The following is a 24,257-nucleotide window of genomic DNA, read 5'->3' as shown; positions in this document are numbered from 1 at the left end:
GCTGTTTTTTCAGGTAAAATGCTTCTTAAATTTTAGATTAAAGTCAGCTATTAATCTTTGTTGTTTGCAAAAATTATGAATTTAGTCTCGAAATTTTAATTTGGTATTTTTAGTCATTATATTTTTAAAATTTAAATTTTAGTCTTTTTCAAATAATAACTATTAAATTCATTCAATCAAGTTTTGCTATCAGCTTTTTATTTTGCATATTGCTAGTTAAAATTCAGTTAATGTAGATTAAAATTTTGAAATTGATAAATATAAAAACTTAAAATTTACAATTATACGCATAGTACAAAACTAGTAATTGAATTTAACTAAAATATTTAACAAGTACAGAGACTAAAATTAAGTAGTTCGATCTTATCAAATTAAAGCATAGGAATTATACGCACAAGTTTTACAAAGTACAAAGACTAATAGCAAAATTGAACCTATTTTTGTGTGTGTACATTTCGATGTATAATATATCTTTTCATAGTAATCATATTGGTAAAACAACCATGGAAGTTTGCATTAAGAATCATATTGTATTTTGTCATTTTACTAAAAATGAGTAAATCAATTTTATCGTTAAAATCTAAAACGCAAAAATTAATTAATTTATTTTTAATAAAAGAACAAAATATAATCAAATACTTAAAATCGTTTCAGGTAATGATAATTCATGTAAATTATATTTTTGACCCTAACGTTGTAAAGAACTGACCAATCATATCACGAGACAGTTGTTAGAGGGTCAGTGAAGACAAAGTTCTTGGAGCTGCTCATTATCTTCTGGAAAAATGAAAAACCTCCTTTTCTGCCGATAGATAAAAGGGGCAAGGTTATAGCATCTAAAAATAGGTTTTCTTTTTTCAATTTGGTCCATCAAAATCCTTTTATATTAATCTTAAATTTTGATTTTTTTCAATTTTAATTCATGCATGTTTATATAAAATTATAAATTTTAAGTAACAACCTGGTACAATATCATATTATCATAAGAGATCCAATCTAAAAAAGTTAACGTGAAAAAAAATCAAGGATTAAATTGAAAAATAAATTCAAAGACAGAAAGTTGCTTTTATCCCTAGATAAAATGCTTTAATTTTATCATCTATACTAATTTTTAAAAGCCGGTTGAGTTGGTGTCACTCTTTAATCGGTTATCAACTCGATTAAAAATCAATAAAAGAATCCATATGGTAGAATTTAAACCCACACCAATTACATTAGTAAAACTTTTAATTTATCACTAGGCTAAAACTTTGTTTTGATATTTTTCTACATTTTAATTTTATTATGAATACTTTATTATCTCAACATTGACTCAAGATCGATGGCAACACTATGATAAACAATTTATTCTGTCTTTTCCATTTTAATAACGTACATATTTCATGTGCTATTATTAATCAGTTTCAAACTACACGTTTTATTATTTATTATATATTATTTTTTAAATAGATATTTATATTCTAAATTTGTGGTTTTCATGTTCATATATGTGCAGTGGCAAGTACAAGAGGCTAGCAGGGGCCCTAACCCCTTAAAATGATTTTTTTTTTATTTAGGCTCCTTCATAATTTATAAAATTTTAAATTAGTAATAGTAAAATTACACTTTCGCCCTCAAAAATGATAAAAAATTGATTTAATATTTTAAAAACTATAATGATATAAGTTATTAAAATGGTGAAATTACATTTTTACTATCGTAAAAATAATACAATTTAATTTCGATAAAAAAAACATTTTGATTACACTTAGGGTGTGTTTGGATGGGCGGTGGGGTGCGGTGCATTTAGCTTACTTTTTATTCCACGTTATAGTGTCATTGCAATATCTAATCTCACCGTCACCGTTATTTTTACACTAACCGCGAATAAACGCACCGTATGTAATATAAAAAGTTTAGGCGAAAGATATTGGTCCTAAATTATAGGTTATTGGTTTTTATAAAAAAGGTTAAAAGTTTTGTTTATTAAATGAGGAATTAATTAATACTCAACTAATTGAATCAACAATGTTTGTGTATATAATTATCGATGGCAGCCGATTGAGTTTTGACTCGATTGGTATGAGTATTGTTATCAACGTAGGAGGATGTGGGTTCAAGCACGCTGAAGTGTATTATACTTCTATGTATGAGTTGGGGAGGAGTTATACCTAGTTTTAAGTATCATATTAAAAAGAACAGATATAATTAAAACTTATAATGAGACTATTAAAAAGAAATTATCGATGATAGCACTAGAGGAGACAAAGCAAAGAGTCTTGACAAACTTTTTATATAATTTCTCTAAAAGATTGTAAGATCATAATAAAGTCCATTGTATTTCAATTATGAGAAAGTAAGAAGAAGAAAAGCAAATTGTTTGCTTAGGTGTGAAGGGTGAATTGTGATGGATAACTTTTTATATTCTCAAAAATTACAATAATGTAGGATGGTGGCAGGCCGTGTCTGCCGCTGTTTTTGTCTTTGACCCAGTTCTGAAAGCACCCATCAAAATCCATCCTTCCATTATCCATACTGACATTATTTTGTCACACTCTCAATTTAAAGTTGATAGATTTTTTTGGTTCATCAAACGGTTGATAGTTGGATTTTTGATTACGAGAATGAAGTATATTTTATGGTTAGTTGTTTAGGTTTTTGAAAGGTAATCGTGGTGAATCTATTAATCATTATTATCGGCGATGGATATATTGGTTACGACAAAAAATAAAAAAAGAGTTAAACCATTTTTTGGTGATTAAATTTGGTGATTACTCGAATTTGATAATTGTTTTCACATTAAAATATAAGTTTCTTTTGGTTTAAGTTAGTCATCGATATTTTTTCGAAAATTCTAAAGTTCAGATCTCAGTGCGAAAATAATTGTTAAGATAAGGTACTAACTTGGGAAAAAAATTCCGCCAATGCTGGCCATAGGTTCTGTTTTGGATATTTTGACCATAGGTTCAGAAACTAGTAAAGTATTATTTCGATTGAATATATTACTAAAAATTCATAAAAATAAAAATATTAATTTTTTTTAATTATTTGGTTTAACTAATTTATAATTTAATTTAATTGATTTATACTTATTTTGAAATTAACTAATTAGTTTGTAATCCAATTAAAGCATTGATTGGAGGCGAGCATGCTTAAAAGTACTTGAGAAGATATTATTAAATTGTGGTACGCTTTTTAATTATTATTATTTGTTTGTATCGATGAGGTGTTATCAATAAATTCCTTTTCAAAGTCGAGAATACCCTATATAACTACAAAATTTTATTAAAAAAACAGGGGTAGTTTCGGAATTTCTGCTTAAGTTCCTTCTTACAGGATTTTTGGGATGTGTGGCATCAAAATCGAATGATGTGTAATTAAAACACACTTACTTATATAGACAACATGATTGCTTCATTTGGGTCACTTCAATCAACTACTATCATTATATTAATTTTTTTATGGTAATAATATTTAAAAAACAAATAATCCAATTTTTACGTATTAGATTAAAAAATAAATTAATTCACTTGTTAGAATTTTTATCTATTTTATTAATAAAAACTAGTTATGTAGGTCAAAATAAAGTACCATATGTAATTATTTAATTATTTTATTAATCAATTCAGTTTTAATTAAAAATAGATGAATTTTTAATATAAAAATTAATTTACTCTTGAGTAAAATAAATTTTGACCCATAGTATAAAACTCTTTATGATACTTTTATCGTGTTTTGATCGATTTAAGTTCGAATGATGTGAATTAAAAAAATTTACTTTAAGTAAATTTTAATATCGTTGAAAGGGGTTGATTCTTTTGGAGAAAAAAATCAAACTGTCATCTTTAAGACAATTGGTCGAACCTCCAACAATGGTTAATATCAAACTCGAGTATTTGTGTTTGATTTTATCATCAAATTTTATCTATTGATTCCGACGAAAACTTCAAGAGATTTATGGAGTGAAAGTACCTCACCACACATTTGTGAATAAAATGAGTATTAAGATGCTCTCATTTCGTGAATCTCACAAAACTACCATTGGAATAAATAAAAAAAATTCGAAAATAAATTTAACTATAAACACCCTAGACTTAATACCAACCATTGTTAAATTTACCCGATTATCCAACAAATAGTACTTTAAAAATTTCTGCCAAGTTGGTTTATCGAATATTTTCCCTTAAAATCTATGTATATTTCTACATGAGATCTTTTCTTCTTGTTCATGTTTCTCTCTCTTTGTTTCGCAGAGAGAGAAAAGAGGGACAACACCTACCATTCTTAAAACAGTGTTTACCAGCCAAAAGAAAAAGCCTCTGTAAAACAAACAGAGCTACTAATGCATAGTTGAACTCAAGTAGCTTTACTGTCGGAAAATTTGATGAATTTTTTGTTTGTAAGAACAATTACATGAGGATTCAAAAACTGGGTCTTAACCTAAATGGAACAATCTTTACCAAAACAACCCCAAGGGGTCATCATCGCCATTGACGTTGTTGATGAAGGAACAGAGCAACAAGAAGGAAACCTGACAGGTAACGAGGAACAAGAAGATAGCAGCCGTCACGGTTCTTCTTCTTCTCTGGAACTGGATCTTGAGTCTGGGGTAGTGTCTGAAACCAAGTCACATTTAGCAAAAGAACTGGAAAGAGATTGCAGGATTTGTCATCTCACTTTGGACCCGACCAACCTTGAATCTGGTGTTCCTATTAAGTTAGGTTGTTCTTGTAAGGATGATTTGGCTGCTGCTCATAAACATTGTGCTGAAGCTTGGTTCAAAATCAAAGGAAACAGGTAAGTAATTCATCAAACATTGTCACCGTATTTTGTCGTCACTGTCATGATTTATGTATATCTTGCTTGAATCTTCAGTGATTTTTGGGACTGAAATGTGGAAATGCAAGGGCTTTATGTAAATAAATTGAAAAAGTGGTCAAAACAATGGTGGATCCATGATGTTTTTTTTAAGGTTATTTTGGTTCTGTTTTTTTTTTTTTTGCCCTTTTTTTATGTTTTTATTTTTGGTTTTGTTCTGTAAGAAAAAAAAGTTGAGGAATCTTTTGTTGTTAATGGCCCGGGAATACAATGGGGGAGAATATATAAACAAAGAATATTTTTTCTCTGTTTTCTTAGATTATAAAGTAAGGACTCTAGTTTGAATATCGAATTTGGTTTTTTTAAGAATTACTTATGTCGGGTTTAGTTCAGTTGGTTCATGTACTTATCCGTAACCAAATAGGTTAAACATAAGTGTTTTTAATGTGTTATCTTGTCGAGAAAGACGAAACAAAGAAAGTGGGTGATTAAAGTAACATTGAGTTTTCTGAATTAGGAGTTGAATTGCATTTTTGTCCAGGGTAAATTAGTTCTTATACATTAGATCAAAAAGTTAATTGGCCCTTCTATTAAAAGTTTCATCCATTTTTGCTGTTACAATTTGATACACGTGACATATCATATGTCAGTGTTTGATTATTCTGTTAGTTATGATAGTTTTTAACAGTACAAATGAATAAAATTTTTAATAGAAAAGACCAATTTGCTATTTGATCTATAATATATAGGAATTAATTTACCTATTTTTTAAGTAGACAGAAAAAAATGCAAGTACAGGGATCTCGATGATACTTTTTCTAAAAGTGGGTTTATCTTCAAAGGTGCGGATAATCAACATATTCATTCTATATTACTTTGATCCTTCATTTTTTTTCTTGAAATATCCGTGTTTAACACTTGTGTATAATGTATAACTAGACATGGTATAGAGATATGACACTTTAACTACGTGGTCTCGGTGCTGTTTATTGCCTTAGCAATCTTTGTGTTTCATTTTTCTTGAAGTAGTCGTGTTTGATACATTCTAAACATATTCCGACATAGTATAAGTGTATGATATTTCAATGTATGGAAAAAGTTAGGCGGAAGCTTGTGTTTGACATTTACTCTCAAATCCGAGTAACATAGATGAACAATCTGTATCTTAAATGTTTCAATGTCTCATTATCTCAGAACTTGTGAGATTTGCGGATCAACAGCTCAGAATGTTGTTGATGCTGCAAACGAAACCGACACAATGGAGCCATGGAACGAACCGAATGATTCTGCAACAACAGCAGCAACAACAGCTCCTGTTTCCATTCATGGTGCGGAAACCCGAAACTTTTGGCAAGGTCATCGGTTTCTCAATTTCCTGTTAGCCTGTATGGTTTTCGCCTTTGTTATCTCTTGGCTCTTTCGGTTCAATGTACCATCTTGAAATGCTTTGTATCCAAGCTTGCGGCACCTGTGTACGATACGATGATCAAGATGGTGCCTTGACGAGCCTCTCGATTTTACGATCGAGCTCCATTTTCGGGTACTCACGATAGTTAAAGCCGTAAGTATGATGTTTATATTAGTATCCTCAAGATTGAATGAAGTGTGTAAGTTATGGTTTTTGCTGGGTTTAAATTCACACAAGCAAGGTTATCAAACGCTTTGTAGTTTATATTTTGCATATTGAAGCTTGTTTACAACAAATGCTTTTTTTTTTTTTAATGTGGTAAAAGCAATTAAGATGTTTGTGAGTTGTATTTGTGAGGAAATGTAAATAATTTTTGTATTGAATTTGGTGTAAATATTTTATGGTGTACTTGGCGGAAAGCTGCTTCGTTCTCGTCGGCTTGCTGCCGTCGTCTTTCCCTCCGTCCTCCCCTTTTCGTTTTCCTTTTTTCTTCGTCATCTCTAGAGTATTAACTCTTTTGGTGTTGGTTTGGGTGGTCTGGTGACCCTAAAGGGCGGTGTAAGTGGTGACAACAAAGTTTTTAGAATTAAGCTGGTGGTTGAATCGATTAAGTTACTGATTTTTGGTTTAATTGATTTTTTAACTTGGTTGAATCGGTTAATACTAATTCGTAGGTCAACTGATTCAACTTCTCTTTGGATTGATATCCGAATTGATTTAATTTGGCTTTGAAAACAATGGGTTATGGCACTGAGGTCACTTTGGGGATGCTGCGTTGCCTCCTTGTCAAGGGGATGGATTGAGTTCCTTGGGGCTCATTTCCCACCTTCTGATGTAGAACTTTTTGAGGAGGGACCAACGTTGACAATGACACTGTCAAGTCCTCCGACAATGGATGGGTGGTTGCTTGAGCCGCTAGGGATGGTGATGGGCGGCAACACTGATTCTTGGTTGCCTTTTCCTTTTGTTGTGTTTTACCTTTTTTTAAGGCTTTGCTTTCTCTATTTTGAAAGGCTCTCTTCAACTCAACCCTTGCTGCGCCAATTAAGAGTCTCTCCCGTAGACTTACCGCTCACCAAGATGCCGTTGGCACCTTTTTAGATTTTCACTCCACTGTACTGTTATGATCCAACTCAAAAAATATACCTTTTAACCTAAATGACCTAAACTCGAAATTATTCGAAATTAAAGAATTTATTTAAATTGATCCAAGTCAAAATTAATTCGACTCACCTAATCAATAAATCTACAAATAACTTGATCCTACATCCATCCAAAGTATAATTTATATCTTTATATTGTTTTCATAAAATGGGGAAAAATTTTACAAAATATATTGTAGAAAAAACTAAGGTCTCAAATACACAAAACTTGGCATTTTTCATATGCTGAGGGCTACAAATTGGATACATGTTATAGTATCAATATTTACAAATTAATATTACAAGGAATTCAAATTTAAAACAATTCATCATCATCATCATCATCTGAGGATGATATATCGTCACATTCATCAACATCAATGGCAACAATTTTGGATCCATGAACCCTACTAGAGCGATCGTTTCTGAGCTTAAACGGCAATCGTACGTCACTTGGGACGATCCCGAACCCTTCCTCTTCTTTCTTCAAATCCCCGGGGGGCAAAAAGCAATCCGTCGACAACCCTTTGATGTTAAAATCGACTTCTTCAATTGTCCAAACCTCTTCCATCCTAGTCCTCGAATGACTCTCGGAGTTCTCCCCGAACCGGAACAACGAGACCCGAGTGTGGCCAGCATGCGCGATGTTGATACCATCTACGGTTCGGTAGTCTTGGATAGAGGACTCCATTGTTGTTTCCCAAAAGACACCATCGTTCCCCGGGGATTTGATACGTAAGAGATGGGAGTCTTCGAGTTGGATCAAGAGACCGGTTCTTTGGCTAAAGCAACCCCAAACCGTGTGACGAATGATCTCTAAGTTGGTGCTGCTTCGAGCTCGTAACGCCGAAGGTTCGGCCTCTAGTTTTAGGACGAAACAGTCTTCGTCATCGATCGTTTTCTCACCAACACAAACCGAATTCGTGAACAGATTTGCCGTCGATCTCGGATCAAGACCCTACCAAGTGGCATGAGATGATATTTAGTAAACAAAATCACACTGAAAGACGACAAAATCATAAATTATGTATCTGATACGAGTGTAAGTCCGAACTTACCATGCCATAGAACAGATTGAAGTGGGTCATATTGCAAGTAATAGGTCAAAAGTTTATTAATAATTGTTCACATGAAACACTGACCCAAATTCTCAAAAGCAAAATAGATTATTTTCCCTTTGAATTTTATAAAATTATAAATTAACCTTCCAAAAACATAAAATTTTAATTTAATACTTTAAAAATTAAACATGGAAATCAATGGAAACCAGTGAAAAGTGCAAAAAGTAAAATGACCCAAATCAATTAAGAACCCGAATATGTCGGATCGAATGATGAAGAAAGGTTTGATCCGATTCGATACCTGTAAGAACCGCCGGAGGGGTCTAGGTGGACCTCTAGAAGCATGAGAATGGTGCCAAGGTGTTTGTCTCCAAGCCACTTTCCCATCGCTACCGGCACTGATTTTACAACCGGAAACCACCAGTTCAAGGCACCAAAGCTCCGGCCTTTTTTGCCACAAAACGAAACCACCGACCTCACCACCGCCGCCGTGCCGCAAATTCCTCACCTTAACAACCTTACTATTCACACTGCCTTCACCGGCACTAAACTCCGAAGCAGCCATTTTCACTTTCCCCATAGCATACATACTATCGATACACCCCAATGCCTTTTCACCACCAACCGCAGCAATGTATTGTTTCACTATATATTTCGCCATTGAAGCTTCCTACGAAATGAAACAAAACCCAAAGTTCATAAACATAAAAAAAGACAAGATTTTGATTTGGAAATGTTAAAGTTTAAAAATCTTCTTACAATGGGATGATCTTTTATGTTCTTGGTAATGAAATTATCATTATGATTGATAGGGAGAGGGATCAATGGAGCACCAATAACACCAAGCAAGAGTTGAATCTCTGTGTTCCTACCACCAAAAACAGTCACCATTGAAGGTCTTTGTTGTTCGGTGTTTGGTTTTAAAGTCATCCATGATTTCATGTTTTGCCATGACCGGTGATTGCTTGTCTTGTTTGAAACAAACATTTCTTCAGGGATTGGTACTTCCAAGACTGTTTCCAACCCATCTGGGAGATCATAATTTGGACAAAGTTTCCTCATTTGATGAAGGAAAAAAATGGGGGGTTTTTGTGTGTGTTTTGGCACTGAAAAATAGGAAAGTATGAAAGTAGTAAAGAAGAGAGGATTGGGATGAAAGGGAGATAAAAAGAGGAAGAAGATAGCTGGTGAACAATGTACATCAACAACCGACCACTTTGGTCCCTTTGTAACGTGGTTTGCTTTGTCCCTGTCGTGTTTGCACGCTTTTCTCTCTCTGTCTTTGTTTCAAGCATATATATATACAGAAATATTTCTCAAATCTTTGGTTAATCAACAACTATACATGTATGTGTTTATATATATATATATATATACTATTCTTAGCTTTTGTATTCTAACTTAACACCCATGTTATATTAAGTGACTAATTTTAACTAATTTTAAACCAGTCAATGGATCTGATTTTTATTTTAATTTTAACAACAGTCGCATTTTATCTGATTATTAGGCTTTTTTGATCTCTTGAGAAGGTTGATAAAAGTTAGTATGTGTTAGTCTTTTTAATCCGATTATTAAGATGTCTGATGTCTTGAAAAGGTTGATAAATGTTCAAAATTCGATGTTTGACACATGCTAATCACTTTTTATTTGATTATTATGATTTTTTATCTTTCGAAAAGGTCGATAAATATTCAGAATTCGATATTCAACATATATTAATCACCTTTTATTTGATCGTTAGGACTTCTGATGTCTCAAGAAAATTGATAAACTTAAAAGTTAATAAAATAAACCTATTTTTACTCAGTTTGTATATTTTAATATTTTTTATCTACATTAATTGTGTGCTTCTTTCAATGTTTCCTTAAGACCGTTGTACTTAATCCATACCTTTTTCAAGCTTTTTGACTTATAAAACAGATAGAAAATGAAGCTGACATTCACATGATTACCTTTTAATTTATTAACATTAATAATTTTCTAAGTTTATGTGAGCTAAAAACAAGAAAGTCAATGGGAAAATACGACAATTAGAAGTAACCCAATATAGAAAAATCCTGCAAATTAATTTAAAATTTAATTCAATTGTGTTATTTTCTCTTAAAGGAACATCTTTTTCAAAAAGGTTGAAACTTGAAAATGAAAGCCTGGCAGAATAAGATGTATCTCAACTCACCAATTTTCAGTTAAAAGGGTCCTACAATTTTTGGACTTCAATTCAACAAAGAAAATCTTTTTTTTTTTTTTGTGTAAATTTGAGTTTCATCCATTTATTTTATTAAAATTGAGAAATTAGTTTAATTGGATAACACTGTTAAGTTTTATCGTTAAATTATTTTGAAAGTCAAAACTTTATATGCAACAAATCAGTTAAAATCGATTATTTAAATTCTCGTGCTTGTCAATAATTAGACTAACTTCTCAATTTTCTTTACAATACGAGCTGGGATTAATTTTCAATTTTAATAAAATAGAGGATAAAATTTAGAATTAAAAAATTAAAGAGAAGTTAATTCAATTGGGCAACACTGTGAAACCTTGTTGTTAAATTGTACCTGAAAATTAGCAAAATTAATAGTTTAAGTTCTTGTGTTTATCACGGAGTAACTTATCAATTTTCTTTAAAATATGAGGACCAAATTTTGATAAATTAAAGTAAAGGGGTTAATTTTAATTTTAATAGAGTGAGGGATGGAAATTTAGAATTAAACTTTTTTTCCCATTTGTCCCACGTATACGATTAGATATGTATATATTGACAATTTGACATCCCAATTTCCACCATCCTTTTCTCCTAAATTTTCTCCAAAAAGGTGAAATTAAATTTTTGACAGCTATTTACTACCCGATAATAGTTAATTTTTTTGGCATAATATTTAAATATTTTGTTTTTATTTATTTATTTCAACAAGCATAAAAAAAAAGTTAAATTCAATGTTCATTAAAATATTATTATGCCCGAATGTCAACCACCTCAACAATTTTAATTACGATCTGTGTTCGGAATTCGTGACTGTTCCTCTCGATAGTGTAATTTACAAAGTTCAAACGTGTGCTTTACCATTGCATCCAACCATTTATTCGTTAACTTTGATTTATTTTAGATTATATATTTTAATTATCAATCTGATAATGTATTGTATTGATTGATTCGAATAATTATAACTATGGTTATACTCGTATCTATACTTATAACTTCTTTATAAAAAAGCTAAAGTGTACTCAAAATTGATTAATTAGGAAAATTATTCCGTACTTTATGAATAGAGTTTTAAATTCTGCATGTAAAATTCTAAAGAGTGACACATGTCTTATTTAATAAGAAAATAAAAATGTTTTAATATACTCAAATTTACGTTCTTTTACATTAACAATAATTCAGATATAAATAAAGTTAAAATTAAATTCCCAAATCTTGAAAAGCAAAAAGTTTTGGGGAAATTAAATGGATAAGAATATGCCCTTTTAACTTATTTTATAAATAATTAATCAAACACCTTTAATCAAAATTAAAAGGAAAAAAAGTAAACTTAAACAGGGCTTGTGCCGCAGCATGCGACCGACAACTTGATTGATGTCTTAAGGCATGGTGGTTTGGGGTACAATCTATTTCCCTCGGCCGCCATTGCGGTGCTATTATTCTCCTAATCAAATATTATAATGTATTCTTAATTAATTTAATTAATCTCAAAATTATTTATATCTTTTCAAATAATAGATTTTTTAGTATTAAGGGTAAATTACAATTAATGTCACTAAGTTGTTAATAAGTTTACGTTTTAATTATCTAACTTAAAAAATTTCAATTGAGTCATTGGGTTTGTTAAAATCGTTGTTGTATAGCCTTCTTTGTTTCCATTGCTTGCTTCAATCAAGAACTCTCTTTTCCCTTCTCCTCTACAATTCAAAATTTTTTTCATGAATACGAATTTGTGAACTAAAATCTAAACAACTTTTTTAAGGGTACTGATTCACACTATTAATCATCGAGTCGTCGCTTCGAGCTTGTGAGCTAAACTATTTTTTTAAAAAAAAATTTAATAGCCCAATAATTTAGATAAAAATTTTCAAATAGTTCAGTGACTTAAATGACAAATTTCAAACAATTTAATGACTATTTTACAACTTACGAAATTGAGTGATCATAACGCATACACTTGCTAATAGTTTAGTGACATTGGGTGTAATTCACCCTTAAAATATAATATTAACTTCATATCTTGTATCACGACAAGTGTATTGCTAAGCCTTTATTAATTATTATAATATTTTTGTTTATTTAGATTTTTAATTAAATAAAATATGAAATAAGACTCAAGAGAATGAACCCAATCTCCTTCAAATCCAATCATGTAATGCACGTTCATTGAAAATATTTTAATATATTTTTCAATTTAATTTTTATTTAGGGCTGTGGGTTTGTTCTATTACAAAAGATTCTTAGTATTTTAAAAAGATTTTTAATGTCTAAGATTGAGGTAATAAGACATTCTTTGCCCTGGATTGTTGGTAGTGAGGGACCGATATTATTGATCTTATTTTTGGATTTTTGTTAATAATTTTGGATTTTGATCATGTAGAAAAAATTAAGGCAACAATTATATGTTTTGTTCTTTATCTTTCAATTTTCCTAATTTTTACTATCTTTTTTATAAATATGTTCACGAATTGAGTTAGTCGAGACATGATTTTGAAAATTTTTAAATGACTCAAACTCAACTGAATTTAGTTAGATATTTCATTTCATTATTGATATATGTATAAGACATCGGTGAAACAAATAAGTTTTTTATTGATAAAGATAAATTAGTGTAATTATCATATTTGGAATTTTAATATGGGTTACATCAAATATTGTAATTTTTTTCAAAATTGATTATTAGATATATATATATATATCAACAAGAAGATTGCTAGATGCAATGATGATCTTTAATTTCCGAGAAGCACTTATGTCAAATGATTTTACCTTAGGGAACAAGTGATAACCTAAACCTTCCTTTTGGATTTAAAAAAAATAAATTGGTGTAATTACGGGTTTAGTTATTTTTATTATGTTATTAGTATGTCCAAATCGATAAGGCTGGCAGTTGCTTTTGTTAAAATGTTATTAGTTGAGCATAATTTGATGGTTGAGATCAAATAACAGTAAAGAAATTTCCACGTCGTCATTTTAATAACATAGACTATAAAAATAGAATGATCAAATTATGTCAATTTAAATTAAAGAGATTAAACCCTAATTTTCAACATGGTAGAAGGATTAAAACCATAATTAAATAAAAAGTAATATGCTTAACCAATATGAACTAAATTGTAAAAATAAATAAAACAAATTTTAGAACCACATGCTTAGCCTCTTTAGTAGGGTTAAGGGAGAGACAAAAGGCATAAAATCACTCACAATCTAGCCAAAATCTTTAGAAATCAAGTCATATAAAAATCTAATTATAAATTCATGATTCAATTTCTTTTCTGGAAATATAATAATAATTATTATTATAGAAATGCAACCCCTCGTGTAGGGTATAATAAAGCCAAGATTACATTATTTTTCTTCAAAAGAAAAAAAAATGGAATCAATGAATAATAATGAGTGATCTCCCACTTATTGAGAGAAAAAAAGTTTTGATTTTTATTTTTTAATCATAAGTATTTCCTTGTTAAAATTCATCAATTTGGTATATGTTGATTAGACTATCATCATGTGTAATAAAAATAAACTTGCTGAGTTGTCAAATTTTAATGGAAACTACCAATAGTTATAATGATTGGATGAAAACTTTTAATTGAAAGATTAAGAGGGTTGGATTTTCAATTTAATTATATAGGGACTAAATCTCAAATTTTATAAAAGTATAAGGAGAAAGAACACAATTTAAGCTTTTTAAAAAATTATGGGTTAAATTGATAATGTTTGATGTGCTAATTGGGTTTTGATTTGGAATTTAATTAAGACTAATCCTCAGCGATAATCACGGCATGTTCATAGCAACTATTGGTGTATACTGACATCAATTTGACTAATTAATCATAGGATTGTCTTTTGTGGAATTTAATGCATTTTAAGCATAAATATTGAATATTGTAAATGTAAATATTAAAATTATATTGAATTGGTAAAGGCCTAAAAGGAAAAGAAAAAAAAGGTTTTAATTTTACATATTTATTTTAATTCATTAAATAATATTTTTATAATATAAAGAAATATTTTTGCTAATTAAATGAGAATTACTTTAAAATATAATCAAAGTCAATTAATTTTGAAAAAAAAATTAAAATTTACAAATTAATGAAGTAAAAAGTAGGAATCAACGGATAGTGATTTTGTTGTCCCTCCTCAATTCATAAATAGGGAGATAATGCGCTTTAACGCACTCAAACTCATGTTCTCCTGCATTGACAATAATGCCTATGCCGGTTGAATCTAACTGATAGTGTAATTTTAAGTTGTTAAATAAAATAAATAAAACATAAAATTAACATATAGAATTAAAATAATCAAAACAATAAAATAAACAATTTCCTATCAAATAATTAAAAAGAATCAAAAGTAGACCTAAAAGATAAAAGATAAATTTGGAAAATCGTAATTTTAGAAATTTACCATTAGCCTAGGGAGAATCGAGAAATTTTTTAGTAGGGCCAGAAAAGAATTATAAATTTTGAGAGGTCAAAATATAATTTTATCATGTACTTGATTTATGATTTCATTATTTTTAAAATAACTAAACACAATTTTTTCTTTTTCTGAGGGTGCTAAAGTGTAAATTTACCATATATAAATTTATAATTTAATGGTTTTTAAGGGGTTGAATTGTAATTTATAAATATATAAATTAAGCTCAAATCTTTATAAGTTAAAGTTTCAAATATAATCCCAAGTTTTACAATTTCTGATACGGAAAACAGAAGGCTAGCGAGTGGTTGTTCTTCAATTTCTTTTGATCTTCTCCTTGCTCCCAAGGAATCTTCTAAACCTTTTTTGTTTTTCATTTCGTATAAATGATACAACTTTGTTGATTTTGATGGACTAGAGTGAAAAAGAAATGGGCTTTTTTTATACAATAATAAAGTGCTTATATCTTCAAATAGGGGTGAAGTTAGAAATTTTTTTAGAGAGATTAAGTAAACAAGTTCATCATATTCGCATGTCTGTTGATAATAATTAAGTTTGATTGAATTCCCAGATATACCCATTTACCTTGTTTTTAGCAGGTAAATTTGGTAATGGTTAGAAGTTACCTTGATTGTTCTCCACATGGATAGCCCTGTAAATAAGGAAAATTTCCTAAATGTATTACATGCTTTGTCTTCTTTGCTTCCTTTCCACCATAGATGACACCTGACTTGTAGAAAAACATGGTTATGAGATTATTTATATTTGCAAGTGAATTAAAAATAATATCAGAGAAAAGGAAAAGAGGAAGATGAAGAGGCCAAGATTTGAATTGTCAGAAGCTTTGATGAAGGAAATTCTTTCAAAGCTTCCAGTTAAATCCCTTACTCGCTTTAATTGTGTTTGTAAATATTGGTGTTCTTCTTTTCGAACTCCACATTTCGTTTCGAAACATTATCACAACAACCTTAAAAACAACAATGTTAATCTCCTTCTCCAACAGCATGTTGCTAAAACCTACACCCATGTTTTCTCTCAACTTTCGACCGAAAAGGATGAAATTCTTTAATAAAACAAAACATTCACTTACCCTTTTTTAAGGATGATGATATTCTTGTTTATGGTGCTTGTCATGGGTTATGGTGTATACAGAATAGTTTTATGGATAACGTCATTCTTTGGAATACATCAACCAGAGAGTTTAAAATCCTTCCTCCATCATTACTCCCACAACCCTTCTTTTTTGAACCCATCAACCAATGAGTTGAAAATCCTTCTTCCACCCTTAGTCCGACGTCCTCCTTCCCGTGGTTACCTTACTTTACAACATGTCATGTATAATGATGCTGCTTTCGGATTTGATTCCGAAACTGATAACTACAAATTCATACGATTTGTTACTCTTAATTTTGATAGTGAACAAGAAATTTCAGATTTTCGTTTTGCAAGCCAAGTTGAGTTATATTCACTCAAAAGTGATTCTTGGAAGGAAATTTCATTACCCAATTTTGATATTCCCCAACTACCAGAGTGGGGTACTTACTTAGATGGAATTTTTTATTGGAAAATAATGATGAGGGAATATCCCGATGATAAAGATAAGACGCAATTGTTTCATTTGACATAGCTAATGAGAAGTTTTCCATTTTACTAATGTCAGAATTTGTTGGGTGTTATACAGAAGACCCATACCGTGTTAAGTTATGGATCGCTTGGTGCTATTGTTTACCCAAGTACATACATAGCGATAGAACCATGGATAGCACCTGAGAAGTATTTTCATTTCTAGGTTATGAATGGAGAAGCATGGACTAAACAATTCAGTATAGAATCTGTTCCTGAAGTTAGCCACTCATTGGAGCTTTGGATAACTGGTGAATTGTTTCTTACAAGCACAAATAATGAAATAGTCCTACTTGACCTTTCCACCCAAGAGCTTAAGAAGCTTAGGATCGATACTTGTCCTAAATGTTTACGCACATTGCATATCCCTTTTTGCTTATGTTGAGAGCCTGGTTCTAATCAATGGAAGACAAGAGCATGAGAAACATATAATATGTCAACCAGTAGGAGAGGAATAGGCATTTTTTTTCCTCTTGATATGCACTTCATGTGGAATATAGTTACTTGTTAGCTTGTTGTTAGCCTAAACCCTGTTTGTTAGCTTGATGGTCAGGGTGTTCACCGTCTCAGGTGTGGCCTGAGTTCGAATCATGTTAGTCGTGCTACTATTAAGGCTTTGCCTTCCCCCCTTGTAATCACCAAAAAAATAATATTGTTGTTAGCCTTTGCCTGGTTTGTGGGTTTGGAGAATTATGGTAGTTCAGTTTCGGTTTGTTTTTAGTTGCAGGTTTATGTATTGTGGTTTCTTTGTTGTTTAATCCCTTCCAATATGCTTGAGAATAGTAGTAGCAATATCCTTTAACCTGGTCTCAACATTTATTGCCATCTAATGCTTAATGTGTAGGGCTTCTAAAATCAATGCAAGGAATGAAAGCAATAAATTTATTTAGTCTTAAATATTTACAAATTCTATCAATTTGATCTTGATTTTAAATTTGTTTATATCCAATAAGGGCTAAATTTGTTTATATTTTAAAATTAAAATCAAAATGAAAAAATATATAAATGTTGAGGGTTACATTTATTATTATACCAATCAAAAGTAAGATATATTTACTGAAATGGTGAATGCTATTATTAGTTCTCTTACTTAGCTTTGGCAATGACTAAATTTCTTCTTTTTCTTTTAAAGAGATCAATTTACTAAATATCGAAATTGAGAGGCACCATTGAGGTCTTTTTACATTTTTTTTGCTTAAATTCCTTAGGTATATTTGCATGCTATACATATTGAAGTAGCCAAAATTGGAACAGTTGTATATATGGATTATATGATTTTGATCAATATTTTCGTAATCGAATTAATTGCGGATCCAACCAAATCATTAGTTTTTATTTGATCGTTTGTTTGGTTCGATTAAATAAATTACTACATATTCATAAAAATAATAAATATATTTAAAAATAGAAAACCAATTCAACATGTTGTTTTAGCAGATTCAACTTATTTCTATCAATTTATGAATCAATCAATTCAATTCCTATCTTTGGACTAGTACCTGTTCAAGTTTAGTTTTGAAAATATGATTTTAACTGATGAAAGAACTTTTCAATCCTACTGGATCAAGCATGTAAAAAAGTAAAGGGAGATAGAGAATGTAAAAAAAAATGAAATAAAAGAATTAAAAATTATTTTAAAAATTTATCGGCATGATAGTTTATTATTGGGATTTTTACTAAAATATTATAAAAAAATAAAAAATTACCAAAATATTATACTTTTTTTATTTACGAAAATAATACAAAAAAAAAACACCCTGGAGGAGGGTATCCCATAGGCGGGACAGGACTAAAATGTAATGATCTAAAGTTTCAAGGACCTGATATGCAAATTTAACATTTTGAATTTTGAAAGTAAATTGGTGCCGCCTGTGGGTGTGGCGGCACTAAAGTTGAAACGTGGCTAATTGCCTTCTAAGCCCTCCTTATTTATTATTTTCTTTTTATTCCCTTTCAACTCACTTTTTTATTTAATAAACAAGCCCTCAACCTATTTTTGTAGTTAAATAAGCTCTTAATCTATAATTTTTACTCATAAAAGTTCTTTATTTTATTATTAAAGTAAATATATTTTACCTAAAGTAAAGCTATTTAAAAAATATAAACTAATTCGCATTTTATGTTTATGTGAATTTGATGAGAATAGTTTATCGAAATATAAGCCTAAATATTTTGGAAAACAATTTAACCCAATTTCATTTTAGATCCGCTCATATTATTTTTAAATTATTTTAATTTAATATTTAATAATTTTATTTTTATTTATTAAAAATTTTATATAGTCATCTTAATATTATTTTAATATTTATATTAGAGTAATATTATATATTTAGTATAGATTTATTTTTTAATTTATTATAAAATACAAAATATATAAAAATAACATAATATAAAATATTATAAACTTAAAAGGGTTAAACTGGGCTGGGCTTAAGCCCGACTTATTTTTAAACGAATCTAATTTTTTATCTGAACTTAGTTTTGAGATTTAATATTTTTACTTAAACTATCTTAAACGTAGTTAATAGTGAAGATGAATTTTCATATCCGGATGATTTGCAAAAGACAAATAGTAACATTTTATTTAGTATTATTGAAACAAACAACTGCACCTTTTACTTATTTGCTCAAAGATAAAAAGTAAAACTGCAGATTTTATTAAGCTTAAAATGCTAGATGGATGTCACAGTGAATCCACCATACTTAGATTGTTGGATGTGTTGAGGATTAAACAAATGGGAAACCTGCAACAAATAAACAAACAATAGCTTCATCAGAATGGAACCATTATATGCCTAAAGTCAAGGTAATGAAAACTGCAGCATGCAAAATTGAACGTACGTCCGCACTTGTGACCGACCGGACGAACAGCAATGTTGCAGCGTTTTGGAATGGTGACGGCAACTTCTGGTCTCACCCCAGCATCGTATGCGGTACGAGTTTTCAGAATAGCGCAGAGGCAGCCTGGATTGCTGAGCTTTTTCTCTATTATAGCACAGCAACGCTCAGAAACCGGAGCTCTCCAGTATTTTGCAGCGTATGTACATGGAGCCAGCTTCTGAGCTTCCTTCTCGATGTCATGTTTCCCACAGGGACCATAGTAATCATGAGTTGCTTCCACTCCATTGAGCCCTGCAATGCTCATACTCACAGCAAACACCACAACCCACATGTACTTCACTTGAGTTTCCATTTCTTGAATGCAATATTCAGCTATACTTGTCTACAACTTGAGCTCAAAGGAAGACACTTCTCAACAATTTATACCCAAACAAGTAGATAAATTCCACATATTACAATGGACATGGAACTAGAGAAAAAGTCATGTCAGCTGCTATACCAACTATTTAAGAACATCGTTTTCGAGTTACCAGACCAATAAGTCATCAATTACACCTTGTTTCTGTGTATTACATCTTTCTTAAACAACCATATATATGAAACTGATCCACAGTGTAAGCATTAGCTTATAAAAACCGAGTCTATCATTTGCCCACATTGACTTTTTTCGATTTTACGCCACACCATCTTTGTGGGCTGATGGGGTTCTGGTTTTCGGGTAGGTAATATATATATTATATAAATTTAACTTGGATTAAGATAATCATAGCATTCAAATAAAATTAATAAACTTTATTACTATTTTTAACTCTAAAATTAATCTATTTTATAAAATTCTAAATCCTTCAACCTATAATCTTAAACCAATTTAGACCCTAAATCTTAATTTAACCCTTTTTCCAAAATCATAAAATTTTAAAATGCTGAATTCTAACCCATTATACTTAATTGAACAAACATAATCGTAAGCCTTGCTTTACTATTATTATTTATTAATTTTATTTAATTGTTAACATTAAATTTATTTAATTAATCATCACTAATCAGGGTTAAAATACTATTTAAGAGATATGATTAGTATTAGAAAGTGTATAATATTAATTAGAAATATTTTTCTTGACATAATTGGAAATATTTTAAAACAATATCAAGCTGTACATTTTAATGAATATTTTTTTAAAGAAATTTTTTACTGTATTAAATACATTTTTTAGTATCATCTTAATATAATTTAAACACTCTATATAATTATTTAATCTTTTACAAGTTATTTTAAAGTTTCAAACATTTTCCCAAGGGTTAGGGTTATTTAAAGAATTCATTTGACCATGAAGCTGTGGTTGTTTAAATTTAATTGATTGGACTGAGAATTTGTTGGGTACCAATTTAGAGAGGCACTATAGCAAAATAAGTTTTTAGCGGCGTTGTTTAGGCATTTAGCGGCGCTTTTGAGCGCCACTAAAAGTATTAGCGGCATTTATTTGAAAAACCGTCGCTAAAGATCATGACCTTTAGCGGCGCTTTTATCACAAACGCCGCTAAAGATCTTGACCTTTCGCGGCCTTTTTATCACAAATGCCCCTAAAGATCTTGACCTTTCGAGGGCGCTTTATCCACAGACGCCGCTAAAGATCATGACCTTTAGCGGCACTTCTCGCAAAAACGCCGCTAAAAACATAACCTTTAAAAAAATTATTTTAATCAAATAATATATATTTTTATGATAAATATTATATTATGCTTTATTTTTTAAATTTGAACTTTAAATATACTTTTTAAGGATAAAAAAATATTATTTAAATTAAATTTTCTATGAAAATTTTAACTTTAAAATTAAATATAAAAATTAATGAATTTAGTTTTAGAATTTAAAATAATAAATTAATAACACAATTAAAATTCAAAAGTTAGAACTCAAGTTGTCGAAAATATTAAAGTAAAAATAAAATTTAGAATCAAAACTAAAATAAATAATACATATGTGAAACAGATTGAGTAGTTGAACCTGCCTATGACTATACACATTGCAAGGTAATAAAAAATACAATGCATTTTCTTAATCAAGTAAATCTTGGTAATAAAAGATATAATACATCTACTTAATCAAGGAAATCTTGTAATGAACTCAAAGCAATGAGCATTAGAGAAAAACTTTTGAGCATGGCTTCGAATTTGAACTGCAAATTTAGTGCCTACATGCTCTGCATGAAAATAAGAGCAAACTGTTCAAACCATATTGAACATGACAAAGATAAGTAAATCAGTTCAACTCATTGTGCACTTACCTTCTATTTGGCGCCAACCACGACCATACAACCTTAAAGCTTCAAGAAACCTCTGATGCTTCAAGAAATGAAGATGAAGAAATGGATGTAAATGCTGACAATCTGGTATTCCTCAACTTAGTTGAGCCATCTGGTATGATAGGTCATGTTCTTCCACTATTTTGTCCAAGTCTTAGCCAATTTGATCCAAAAACCACCCTTCATCGATTCAAGCACATGTCAAAAGCCTTAAACCTAATTTGTTTCTCCCTAAAATGCTCAGTGGAAGAAGCAAAGCATATATTATATATTCTTGCCACTCCAATTTCCATCAATAAACTTTTCGCAACAAACAGAAAATATTAATATATGAATCATCAATTAAAATGGCTAAATCTTCAAGGAAAAATTGCTCATTAACTTGCAATAGTTTTCAGCACAGAGAATATATACTGTAAATTGTAATACCACTGGCTCTGTTTGAACATCCAACCCTGCAAGTTGTGTAACAACATACGAGGCCATAACCTGTCCAAATATCGCAGCGATGGTACCAAGAACTAGTATGATACGGACCCTAAACCCAGGTACTATCTGACAGCAGAATAACACATTAAATTGTTGGATTAAACATGTAGATTACATACTAATGTAAACCAAAATATTTTACTTCATAATATTGTGCATCCAATGGGGGTAAGATGGTGGTAGAGGCATTGTAAACTTGTAATTTGATGTTTATTTTCTTTTTAATTCTAACTCCTCAAGAGAAACTAATAATTCAATTCTTTTACCACTTGGCTCTACTAAACTCTCATTTCTGCTATCTAGTATAGTTCGATAGTGATGTCACGACAACTATTTTATTATGTTGTTAAAAGTATATTAAAATTTTTACATGTCAAAATTACAATTTTAAAACTTGGATTTGCATTTTAAAACACATACAAAAATAACATAATTTTTTATTTAAAAATAACATATGCAATAGGAACAAAATAAAATATGTAATATGTGTAGCCAGGATTTGCAGCCTAACACGAGTGTTAAAGAGAAAAAAAAGATTATGCATTGAAACTAGGAAGAGTTTTCTGTTGCATCCATATATATCTACAACAGTAGTAAAGATAGAGGATTTTTCTTTGTGCTAAAAAATCACCTTGAAAGCCTGCATGTCAGAGAGTAGTCGAGAGCACCAGCGCCAACACTGACCCACAATAGACAAGGCGATGAGTAAAAAACAACAAAAATAATGTAACTATACAGAGTATTATGGTAACAGACAAAAGAGTTCGTAGATTCTGAATTATTTTCCTATGTTTCACTCAAATTCTTATGATGCATACAACAGAAAGATGGAAAAGATCCTGCACGTTAAGTTCATTGTTTTAAAGCATACAGGAGAATCTTAATAAATGATAAAATTTATTAGCAAGTGTTAAATGGTGAGCTATAAGGTTAAGAAGCCGAAATACATGGGTGGTGTCTCAATGATAGTAACTGCTTCACATGTCTCCTTCTTGTGAAGTTCTGGAAGAAAAGAACATATAAATACATTATGCTATCCACCTGACCATGGAGGAAAGTAAACAATGCAAGAAAGCACATAAAAGGCACGTGGTTTTATTTCATATAGCAGCAGATAAGCAACAGGCTATCTAGTATTCCAAAATTTACAGATGATGGTCAGAAGAGAAAAAATTACTTGAACCAGGCTTTTCAACCTCTCTCACTATATGGGTCATTCCAGCTTTATATCCCAAGAACGCAGTTAATCTGCATGGCTTAATAGGATCATCCTTTGGGAATGCCTTCACTGAACAACCGTGATTAATCTGGAAGAAAGAAAAATTAGAAGCTTGTATATAAAAAAACATTCATATAGGGAATTAAAGATATAACCTGAACAAGCTAAAAATCTTAACTTAATATTAAGGGAGCGTGCTAGCAATTACAACTTCAGAGAGTATATCAAATCTAAAAGGCAAACTACTAAACTAGAAAAGATTATACTTGGTCACAGCTAATTCTGCAGCAGTATGATTGGTTAAGATGCAATAAACCATTCAAATAATAGAATAATCTAACAATATTTACTAAACAAACATAGCAGAATCCAACTATAAACAATTGAAGAGAATATAGGAGAAACCTTTTCCTCTGTGGCGGGAGGCTATTTTCCTTGGGAGAAATCCCAAAGAGCCATGCCTTGGATGCTCAAATTTGCGATGAGACATTTTTCTTCAATATTAAGTATCCTGCAAAATTCCAATCAACTCAATTCCATTATTAACTTAAGCTTAAGTATAATGCCAACAGATTAATGCCGCCAATTAGAGTCTTAAACCAAGGGAAAATAATTGGAAAGTATAAAAAAATCAAACAAAATAAAGGAAATATCTGCTGAATGATAAATATTAACAATTATAAACTGGCACATGCTCAATTGATATTTCTTTGATAAATGAAATTATTACTTGACTCCCAAATCCTCATCTC

General features: G+C 30.3%; 3 protein-coding genes and 1 non-coding gene across 4 annotated transcripts; 1 reads left to right on the top strand and 3 right to left on the bottom strand.

The window, feature by feature from the left end:
• Positions 1-4,027: 4,027 nt before the first annotated feature.
• Positions 4,028-6,501, top strand: LOC105776884 (uncharacterized). The gene is made up of 2 exons (XM_012599828.2): positions 4,028-4,776; positions 5,992-6,501. Exons 1-2 carry the CDS (start codon positions 4,424-4,426, stop codon positions 6,236-6,238), a joined length of 600 nt encoding a protein of 199 aa, XP_012455282.1. The 5' UTR covers positions 4,028-4,423; the 3' UTR covers positions 6,239-6,501.
• Positions 6,502-7,566: 1,065 nt separating this feature from the next.
• LOC105776881 (uncharacterized) lies at positions 7,567-9,655 on the bottom strand. Its single transcript, XM_012599826.2, has 3 exons — positions 9,168-9,655; positions 8,710-9,078; positions 7,567-8,305 (listed from the first exon to the last, which is right to left on the bottom strand). The coding sequence occupies exons 1-3, from the start codon at positions 9,468-9,470 to the stop codon at positions 7,664-7,666; spliced, it is 1,314 nt and encodes a 437-aa protein (XP_012455280.1). The 5' UTR covers positions 9,471-9,655; the 3' UTR covers positions 7,567-7,663.
• Positions 9,656-19,325: 9,670 nt separating this feature from the next.
• LOC105777627 (uncharacterized) lies at positions 19,326-19,877 on the bottom strand. Its single transcript, XM_052622563.1, has 2 exons — positions 19,514-19,877; positions 19,326-19,397 (listed from the first exon to the last, which is right to left on the bottom strand). The coding sequence occupies exons 1-2, from the start codon at positions 19,844-19,846 to the stop codon at positions 19,326-19,328; spliced, it is 405 nt and encodes a 134-aa protein (XP_052478523.1). The 5' UTR covers positions 19,847-19,877.
• A 1,649-nt stretch (positions 19,878-21,526) lies between these two features.
• Positions 21,527-23,490, bottom strand: LOC105777628 (uncharacterized). The gene is made up of 5 exons (XR_008189617.1): positions 23,464-23,490; positions 23,234-23,288; positions 22,918-22,965; positions 21,780-21,977; positions 21,527-21,695 (listed from the first exon to the last, which is right to left on the bottom strand). It is a non-coding gene; the product is annotated as an uncharacterized LOC105777628 (transcript).
• Positions 23,491-24,257: the final 767 nt, after the last annotated feature.

Source organism: Gossypium raimondii, chromosome 10 (assembly GCF_025698545.1).
Source record: "Gossypium raimondii isolate GPD5lz chromosome 10, ASM2569854v1, whole genome shotgun sequence".
Lineage (NCBI taxonomy): Eukaryota > Viridiplantae > Streptophyta > Magnoliopsida > Malvales > Malvaceae > Gossypium > Gossypium raimondii.
The sequence above is the reverse complement of the archived record's forward strand: the minus strand, read 5'-3'. Positions and strand labels throughout refer to the sequence as shown.